The sequence below is a fragment of the Callorhinus ursinus genome, unplaced genomic scaffold, assembly GCF_003265705.2.
Source record: "Callorhinus ursinus isolate GAN/ISIS: 27379988/994484 unplaced genomic scaffold, GSC_fseal_2.0 scaffold8, whole genome shotgun sequence".
Lineage (NCBI taxonomy): Eukaryota > Metazoa > Chordata > Mammalia > Carnivora > Otariidae > Callorhinus > Callorhinus ursinus.
The window spans coordinates 37,574,526-37,584,988 of NW_027397070.1; the positions used below are offsets into that span (position 1 = coordinate 37,574,526).

Here is a 10,463-nt window from a genome sequence, read left to right on the forward strand (position 1 = left end):
CGATCCCGGGACTCCAGGATCATGACCTGAGCCGAAGGCAGTCGCTTAACCAACTGAGCCACCCAGGTGCCGTTTTCTTATATCTTCTTTAAGCACTTTTGTGGCTCAAATCTATTTGGAATTTTATGTGTGTTTGTATCATGTCATATTAATATTTCATGTTATGTTCTTCAAATGGATGTATCATTTTCCCAGTAGCATTTATTGCACAAGCTTTTGCCACTGATTTTTATACAATGCCTTGTCATTTAATAAATATATATAAAAGTATCTTCTTCTGGGGGCACCTGGGTGGCTCAGTCAGTTAAGTGTCCAACTCTTGATCTTAGCTCAGGTCTTGATCTCAGGGTGGTGAGTTCAAGTTCTGTGCTGAAGAAGTATCTTCTTCTGGATTTTATCCTGTTTCATATATATATACATATATATATATATATGCGTGTATGTGTATATATATATAAATAATATATATATATTTTTTACACTCCTGTGCTGGTATCAATATGTTTTAGTTCCTGTAGGTTTATGGGTCAGAAACGCAATGGGATAATGTCTTTAAGATGGTGTGGGGAGGGGCGCCTGGGTGGTTCAGTCGGTTAAGCAACTGCCTTCGGCTCAGGTCATGATCCCAGAATCCTGGGATCGAGCCCCGCATCAAGTTCCCTGCTCAGCAGAAAGCCTGCTTCTCCCTTTCCCTCTGCCTGCCCCTCTGCCTACCTGTGCTGTCTGCCTCTCTGTCAAATAAATAAAAAATATCTTTAAAAAAAAAAAAAGATGGTGTGGGGAGGGAGAAACCTTTAATTTAGAATTATATTCCCAGCTAAACTATCATTCAAGAGTGAGGATAAATTAAAGTTAAGCAAAGATTAAAAAGATGTATCACTCACAGCCCTTTTGAAATAACTACTGTGTTATCTGGAATGGAGAAAAATGAACCCAAGAGAAGCAATGAAATTCAAGATGCAATAGGCAAGAAAATAAATTGGTAAACATGAGAGGAAACCTAATAAACACAGAATGAATAAAATAATAATTAATTTTTGGAGGTACAGAAATAAAGTAGAACCAAATACTGGATAATAACAAGATGAGAGGGGAATAATTTTGGCTGGAACTTTCTAAGATTCTTTATTTGGAAAGAGAAATATCTATTAGAGTGGCATGAATTCTCAAATTAATCAAGAATGCGTGCTAAAACAGAACTGTCACTAAAAGAATTGAAACAGAATGTATGACTTCCAAACTAGCAGAAGAGGTAAAATAAAACAAGAAAATGGGATCAATTCCAAAAAGGAAAAAAGAAAATATATGATGAAATTGTTAAAATCCTAAAATAAGATGACAGAAATGAATTCAGATATCAGTGATCACAATAAACATAAAGACTAGATTTATCGATTAAGAGCAACTCTGAGATCACATTTTTTTAGCTAGACATTGACTAGTTGTAAGGGATTCATCTAACACATAGAAAACTGAAAATAAAGGGATAGAAAAAGATTAACAGGCAAAAATTAACCAAATAAATCAGTTATGCTACCAATATCAGACAATATAAACTTTAAAAGGCATAAATCATTAAGACCTCATCAGATTATAAAAGGAAGATAATTCTAAACCCATAAACTCAAAACAACAAAAGAAGAAAACACAACCTACAAACATAACAGCAAAAAGTGACTAAAAGAAAAAGATAAATTGACAAATACATTATTATAATGCATATTTTTTAAAAGATTTTATTTATTTATTTGACAGAGAGAGACATAGCGAGAGAGGGAACACAAGTAGGGGGAGTGGGAGAGGGAGAAGCAGGCTTCCCGCTGAGCAGGGAGCCTGATGCAGGGCTCGATCCCAGGACCCTGGGATCATGACCTGAGCCAAAGGCAGATGCTTAACACCTGAGCCACCCAGGTGCTGCTATAATGCATATTTCAATGTATCTTTCTCAGCAACTGACAGAACAAACAACTGGGGGAAAAGGCAGAATACAGAACATTGGAATTGTACAATTCACAAGCTTGAGCTATAAAAACTCAGGGAATTTGCAAAAATTATCACATACTAGTTTATGAATAAAATTTTAACAAAAATTGATATCATATAGACCATATTCTTTGATCACAAAAAATAACAAAAATATATAACTTCCAAACCCTTATAAAGTTTAGCACAAAAATACTCCTAAAAATCCCTTGGTTAAAGACAAAAATACAAAATGAAAATTAAGAAAGACATAAGTCAGGATGTCATTAGCATGGGTAAAACTTTTATATGCATCCCCCCAAAAAAACCTCAAAGTTATATATGCAAAATGCCTACTTTCTATAGTCCTACCATTATGTTTGTTCACTAAATTCAGTTGTCCACATTTTAAAAAAGAAATATTAGTTAGGAAGTCTGATTACATTTAAATTACTTGCTCCCAAGAAAATTTATCTAAATTTCTTCCCATCCTTGTCTTATCAAAGTAGAAGGAAGGGCTCTATCTATCTAGAGATTATTGAATCAAACTGTTTACTAAAAGAACTAAAAGCCTAAAATACAATAACCTTTATTAGTAATCAGATAGAGAGCTATAGATATTATTTAAGATCAGTTAAACCCCCAAGGTCAAATGGAATAAAATGTTTGGTTTAAGAAAGCACCTTTCTGATCACACATCTCCTTTTTGTAGAGTATACGAGGAAAAAGAGTTTCCAAAACATGTTTACATACAAAGAGAAAGGTTTTGAATCCATGCAAACTTGTTTGACCAACTTTCACTTACAAAGCCCTATATACTGGGCCCTGAGTCCTAGGGATTCTAAGATCAATAACATAAAGCCCTTGGCAGGGATCTCACTGTTTTCTACCAAGGACATTTCTAGTGTCATGGCTTTCCCACTGCAATCTCTACAGTCCACCGGGTGTGCCTCTGAGCAAGCCTGATGAGGAACTCTACCAAGCAGGAGTGCTCCATATGAGAAAGTGGTAAACAGCCCCTGAGAAAAGAGGATGATGGTAATGGTGATGACAATGACAAAAACAATGGTCATAATGGTAAATGATAACAATGAGAGCTAACACCTACTGGAGAAGCTTCTACATGTCAAACACTGTGTATTGTATTTAGATTATTTCATTCTGAAAACTGCCCTAGAGGACAGGTGCTATTATCATCTCCATGATACAGGCTCAAGAGCGCTCCAAATAACCTGTCCAGGGGCAGCAAAGCTAGAAAATAGTGAAGGCAGCATATAAACTCAAGCAGTTGTCTGAATCCACAGCTGGTGCTTTTACTACTTTATACCACCTCCCTATCAAGTCCCTTTCATGTGTATATATGGCAGATGAATCAAGAGATGGCATCTGAAAGATGTGGATTTATTCTTCCAACACAGAAAAACAGACCAAACATGTGGCTATTCTGATTGTTTTCCTGGCTATTTATGTTTCAGCATATCCTTATAATGAAGACTTACCCTCAAGTTAGTCTGGGTGGGTATCTTCCCACCATTTAAACAACCATATTAATATTTCCATAGAAAGACAAGATTGGTGCAGAAGAAAAAGGTGATAACAGAAGAGACATAATTTCTAAAGAGGGGAGTGAAATGGTGTAGGAGGATCCAGGAGGCAGATAGGTTCCTAATCTTCCAAGACTGGAGAGAAGGAAGAAGATGGATGGAGGGTTTATTGAGAGGGCAGACAGGAGAGTGCTGGGAAAGGAGGGAGGCATAATTAAGAAAATTCACTCCTGGGGTGCCTGGGTGGCTCAGTCGTTAAGTGTCTGCCTTCAGCTCAGGTCATGATCCCAGGGTCCTGGGATCGAGCCCCACTTTGGGCTCCCTGCTCTGCAGGAAGCCTGCTTCTCCCTCTCCCACTTCCCCTGCTTGTGTTCCCTCTCTTGCTGTCTCTCTCTCTGTCAAATAAATAAATAAATAAAAATCTTAAAAAAGAAAGAAAGAAAGAAAATTCACTCCTAACGGTCTTTCTCTTGATCAGTAAAGGGCTAAATACCCAAATGTTTGCATATCAACCCATCTCATTCCTTTTGCAATCTCCAAAGATAATAAAATATTTTTTTCTTAGACAGCCCTACCCAATTTCTTTTTGGCCAAATTCAATGACCCTTTCTCTTGTTCTCTTTTCCATGAAATATTTTTTTCCAGTTTTATTGAGAAATAATTGCCATATATCACTGTGTAAGTTTAAGGTGTAGAGCATAATGGTTTGGTTTATGTATACCGTGAAGTGATTACTACAGTAAGTTCAGTTAGCATCCATCATCTCACACAGATAAATAAAGAGAGGAAGGAAGGAAGGAAGGGAAGGAAGAAAAGGAAGGAAGGAAAGAAAGAAAGGAAGGAAAGAAGAAAGAAAGAAAAAGAAAGAAAGAAAGTTTTTTCTTTCAGAACTCTTAGGATTTACTCTTAATAGCTTTCATACATACACAGCAGTGTTAATTACAGTCATCATGCTGTACGTTCCATTGCTAGTACTTACTTATCTCGTAACTGGAAGTTTGTACCCTTGCCCACTTTTCCCCAATTCCCTCTCCCCCCACACCCTGCCTCTGGTAACCACAAATCTGATATCTTTTTCTAGGAGTTTGGGGGTTTTTTTTGTTTTTTTTTTTTTTAGATTCCAAATGTAAGTGAGATCATACAGTATGTGTCTTTCTCTGACTTACTTCACTTAGCATAATACCCTCAGGGTCCATCCATGTTGTCATAGACGAAAGGATTTCTTGTGTGTGTGTTTTTTTTAATGGCTGGATAACGTTCCAATTTTACACACACACACACACACACACACACACACACACACACCAACTTCTTTATCCATTCACCTGTCAATGGACACTTAGGTTGTTCCCATGCCTTGGCTACTATAAATAATGCTGCTATGAACATGGGGGCGCAGATATCTTTCTGAGTGAGTGTCACGAAAGATTGTTTTTAACTACATCTCTATACTCTGCCTGGACAAGACTGTATTGCATTAAAACTCCTCATAATTTATATGAGCTTTTCAAAGAGGGAGAGAGAAAGGAAGGAAAACTAAAATTTAGTGCCAAACACTGTGCTAGGTTTTTACGTGTTTTTTTCACATGCATTCCTCACAAAACCCCATGAAACAGATACCTTCTTTTCAGAGATAAGAAAACCAAGGGTCAGGGGCGCCTGGGTGGCTCAGTCAGTTAAACATCTGACTCTTGATTTTGGCTCAAGTCAAGATCTTAGGGTCGTGGGGCGCCTGGGGGGCTCAGTCGTTAAGCGTCTGCCTTCGGCTCAGGTCAGGGTCCCAGGGTCATGGGATCGAGCCCCGCATCGGGCTCCCTGCTCAGCGGGAAGCCTGCCTCTCCCTCTCCCACTCCCCCTGCTTGTGTTCCCTCTCTCGCTGTCTCTGTGTGTCAACAAACAAACGAACAAACAAAAAAAAACCTTAACAAAAATAAAGAAAGAAAGAAAACCGAGGGCCAGGAAGGTTAAGTTTGAGCATAGTCACGGTTCGCAGGAAGTAATGAGACAAAAAAACGAGCTTCAGTCTTTGGGAGTCCAGTCCTCTTGTTCTTCCCGCCACACACACCGCCCCCTGCAGGCGGGTTATGCAGGTGCTCCTGCCCTGGTCCCGACAATAACAGCGTTCTTATCCTAAGACTAAATCGTAAATCACTTTTTAAAAAATACACTCACCTTAAAATATTAACTTAAAATATGAAACACTGATTTGCAATCTTTTGTCAAAGGGCCAAGGCTTTCTCTTTCAGTACCTCCACCAATTAAATCACAAGTGACTTTTCTACATAGGCCACGTCCGTGATACACTGTCTCTGAATTTTCAATTTCAGCTTCCTTAAAACAAAGCAAGAGCTTAGGCACTCATAAAGCAATCCAAATTCAGAATTTTTCTAGGTTTATGACCCCTCCCCCCCATCTCCCTCATATCTGATTCCATAGCTACCAGTCCTTTACAGTTAATGCAAGCACTACACCCAACATGGGGCTTAACTCACAACCCCAAGATGAAGAGTCGACTGAGCCAGCCAGGTGCCCCTCCTGTACAGTTTTATCCAAAGCTTTCACAGAAATGATTGTCTTTCCCTACTCATATTTCATATGCTTGCATAAATTCTAATTAAATTATATAATTTGACAGTTACAATGAGTAGAGGTTTTGGAAGAAGCCCACTGGTTACTGATAAGGGTATAACTGAAGTGGGGGGGGGGAGCAGAAATGCTCAAATGTTTTAGAGAGTTACCAGTACACACTGGGAGGTCATGGGCATTGGCAGGGTATTTTACAAAGAAAACAGAAAACATCAGTGATTCTAGAGGACTTCTGTTATACTATGATATAGCTGGATGAGATGTCTTATCTATTATATACATTTTTTACAAAGGAAAGAGAGGGGCACCTGGGTGGCTCAGTGGTTCAGTGTCTGCCTTCGGCTCAGGTCATGATTCCAGGGTCCTGGGATCGAGCCCCGCTCGGCAGGAGGCCTGCTTCTCCCTCTCCCACCCCCCCTGCTTGTGTTCCCTCTCTCACTGTGTCTCTGTCAAATAAATAAATAAAATCTTTAAAAAAGAGAGAGAGAATGTTCAAAAGGCAGAGCTCCTAAGAGACTGTCCGAGAGAAAAGAGACTCTTGTTTTAAATTTTTCAAATAGTTACAAAGAGATAAATTACAACTAACCACAGGCAAAATATTGACTATAGCAGAGTAACGGGAAAAGTACATGCAGAGCTGACGTGAGTGCGCACAAACCGGCAACTGCGTACAGACAAATGAGTCAAAAGTTAGCCAGGTGGGGAGAGCAGGATGTAGGCATTCTTGTCAGCTGTTATTCTAATGTGCCCATTTTTCTTTGTTTTTCATGGGTGTATGCACATATGTGTGGATACACACACATATGTATATGAAGACATACCATTGTAACACAGAATCTATGTTCTATGTGCTTTCCATAGTTCCATCATGTTTCTGACTCTACAGATCTTCTCTAGAAAGCTAATGGAGGATGGATAGGCATGAGTCTTTCCGATAGCTATCCAAGTAACCCACCAGATAGTCTACTTTCTTGCCACAGCTTTCACTGTGAACATTTACCAGAACTTTATGCTTAGACTTCTCAAGGCCTCAGGCAGATGGTCATCCAACCCAGTTGCGTACTTCAGTGGCTAGAGTTCTCAAATTCACGCAGCAGCCTATTGTGTTGTCAGCCCACTTGAATCGTAGAAAGATCTTCCCTATATTGGGCCAAGACGTGCCTCCCGTAACCTGTTCACCTCAGCTCTGTCCTCCGCAGCTACAGGGAATAAGTCAATGCCCCCTCCAATGGAACAGAATACACATACTTGAGGATAATGACCAAGTCCTAAATCTCCTCTCACATAGGCTACCTGTCCACAGTCCCTCCGCCTGTCCTGAGAGAGCTGTCAGCATGGCCCACACATGGTGAAAGCGGAAGCGAAAACTCACCACACTTCACCATCCCCACTTCATAGCACTTCCGAAGTCGGCAGGCCTGGCAGCTTTTGCGCCGATTCTTATCTATCGTACACTGATTTGTAGCTGGGCAAATGTAATCATTATGTCCTAGAGCAGGGGGGAAAAAAAAAAAAGGCAGGCTATTATTACAATATTTTGATTAAATATCTTCCCGGTCAACAACACTGATAATGCTACTCAGCTGAGAGGTAGGCAACATCTTCTTAATGACAGGTACGGGTACAAAGGTCAAAGTTCGGCCTCCTCAGTGCTTTGTTGGTGAGTCAAGAAAACCTAGGAATATTTCCATATCTTACTCTTTGACTAATAGGCTATTCTCCACATGTTCTTCGAATTCTCAAGACATACATTAGAAACATTCTCCTTTGGACATGGAAAGTGAGACAGTCGCCTGAAATTGGTGCTGCAAATCACAGAATCTCCTCAAGAATAGGACTTGTGCATCAGTCACCAAATTCAACTGCTTATATTCTTTCATGTACATCCCTCTTTGGAACTTAACATGATATTTTTACAGGAATTCATAGTCAAATAAGAGAATGAAACTAATCAATAAGAGGACCAAGAAATGAGCAACCTGAAGAACCAAAAGAACTGCCACTTGAGGCTGGTGGTGATTATTGTTCTCAATTACCCCACTGCCTCCCTCAGCCCTATGTCCTCGAAGTGCACTCGAGTGGGCAGAGTGTGCTTGCCCACCGACTGATGTTGAGGTTGGCCATGAAACTTGCTTTAGCCAGTGCTATGTTAGTAGATGGGATATTCCAACAGTCTGGCTTGGCCTCTTGAGCTCCCAAGAGGAAAAAAAAAAATGCCTCAGGTAGTCGCTGGCCCAAGGAGAATGTGGAAACACATGGCGCAGACCGGAACTCAACCCAGAGCTCAGAGCCGAGCCTTGAGAAGTAGAGCCACCCTCCCCGACCACCGGACCAAAAAACATGGTTCCACGATTGGACCAAAATCAAGTTTTATAATTCTCTCCCATTTTAGGTAGATTCCAGTAACACTTGTTCAACCAAACACAAATTCAGTTGTTTGTGACTTTGCCACCATTCCCTGAGCTGGCCTGGGGGAGAAGCAAAGGTACAAACTGCACAGTTCTGGAAATAGGAGGACAGCTTTCCCCAGAAATGCAAAAACCATTCTCAAGTGACCCTCATACCAGCCATGTACAGGAAACCTGGCATGCCAACATTTCTGACTACCTACTGATTTCCAGAACCTTTATCATTTCATGTAATCCTATAACTTCCCTATAAAGAGCTAGGATTCCCATTTTTTTTTTCAAAGAAAACATGTTAGCTCAGTTCAATAATCTCCTTAAGGTCATGGTTTTAGTTTTCCATGCTGCATAACAAATATCTACAAACTTATAAGCTTAAAACCAAACGAATTTATTATCTCATTTCCATGAGTCAAGAATCCAGGCACAGGGATGCCTGGGTGGCTCAGTCAGTTAAGCATCTGCCTTCGGCTCAGGTCACGATCCCTGGGCCCTGGGATCAAGTCCCGCATCGGGCTCCTTGCTCAGCAGAGAGTCTGCTTCTCCCTCTTCCTCTACAGCTCCCCCTGCTTGTGCTCTCTCTCTCTGACAAATAAATAAAATCTTATATTAAAAAAAAGAATCTAGGCACAGCTTACTCTACTCAGGGTTTCAAAAGGCTGCAATCAAGGTGTTGGCTGGGCTGTGGTTTCGTCTGAAGTTCAGGGTCTTCTTCCAACCTCATACAAGAGGTTTGCAGAATCAGCTCCTTGCAGCTGTTGGACCAAGGTTCCCATTTTCTTGCTGGCCATCAGCCAGGCACTGCTATCTACTCGTAGAGAAACCAGTTCCCCACCCAAAAGCAGTTCACAGCATGATGCTTGCTTTCTTCCAGGCCAGGAGGGGCGTTTCTCTGATTTCTAGTCTGTCTTCACTCCGCTCTGATGGAGTCTTACATAAGTATAGCATAATCACAAGACTCTCCCAATACCACTTGCCATATGAGATAACCCAACCACTGAAGCAACCCTCATATTTACAGGTTCCACACACACTCAAGAGAAGGGGGTAAAATATGAGGAATTCTTAATCTCAGGAAACAAACAGAGGGTTGCTAGAGTGGTGGGGGGTGGGAGGCATGGGCTGCCTGGGTGATAGACATTGGGAAGGGTATGTGCTATGGTGAGCGCTGTGAATTGTGTAAGACTGTTGAATCACAGACCTGTACCTCTGAAACAAATAATACATTATATGTTAAAAAAAGAAGATAGCAGGAGGGGAAGAATGAAGGGGGGGGAATCGGAAGGGGAGACGAACCATGAGAGACTATGGACTCTGAAAAACAAACTGAGGGTTCTAGAGGGGAGGAGGGTAGGGGGATGGGTTAGCCTGGTGATGGGTATTAAGGAGGGCACGTTCTGCGTGGAGCACTGGGTGTTATATGCAAACAATGAATCATGGAACACTACATCAAAAACTAATGATGTAATGTATGGTGATTAACATAATAATAAAAATAAATAAATAAAAATTTTAAAAAGAGTAGGGGGTAATATAAGGTATAACTTTTTTTTTTAAAAGAATAGATGATTATCTTGTTACTGCTTTTATTCTCACTTATAATATTCAAAAATAAATTATATTTTAGAAGCCAAGATATATTTCCAATCAGAAACTTTCAATTGTCCTCTAGAATATAATACTTTATGGCTAGAAGGTAAATGTAACCCCACAGAACTTTCCGTCGCAGTAGCAATCTTTTAAGGACCTTCTAAAAATTCAAAGGACAATACATGAATGTCATCCTTTTTGGTTTTATAAAGAGGTTTATAACAGTAAGGGACAAGAGGTTCATTTTTTTTTTTCTGAGTTTATTTTAAAAGGTCATTTTACTTAAAAAAAAATCAGAAAGCACAATAATATGAACACACTAAATAAAAAATAGCCTAGAAAATGTCTTATGCAAGAAGGTCAGGGTAATTGAATT

General features: G+C 40.1%; 1 protein-coding gene across 1 annotated transcript in view; it reads right to left on the reverse strand.

The window, feature by feature from the left end:
• The window catches only part of ESR2 (estrogen receptor 2), a 106,747-nt gene that overhangs the window by 34,470 nt on the left and 61,814 nt on the right, over positions 1-10,463 (reverse strand). Inside the window, exon 5 of the mRNA XM_025869911.2 lies at positions 7,465-7,581. Coding sequence (XP_025725696.1) covers positions 7,465-7,581 — 117 coding nt within the window. The remainder of the gene's footprint in view (positions 1-7,464; positions 7,582-10,463) is intronic.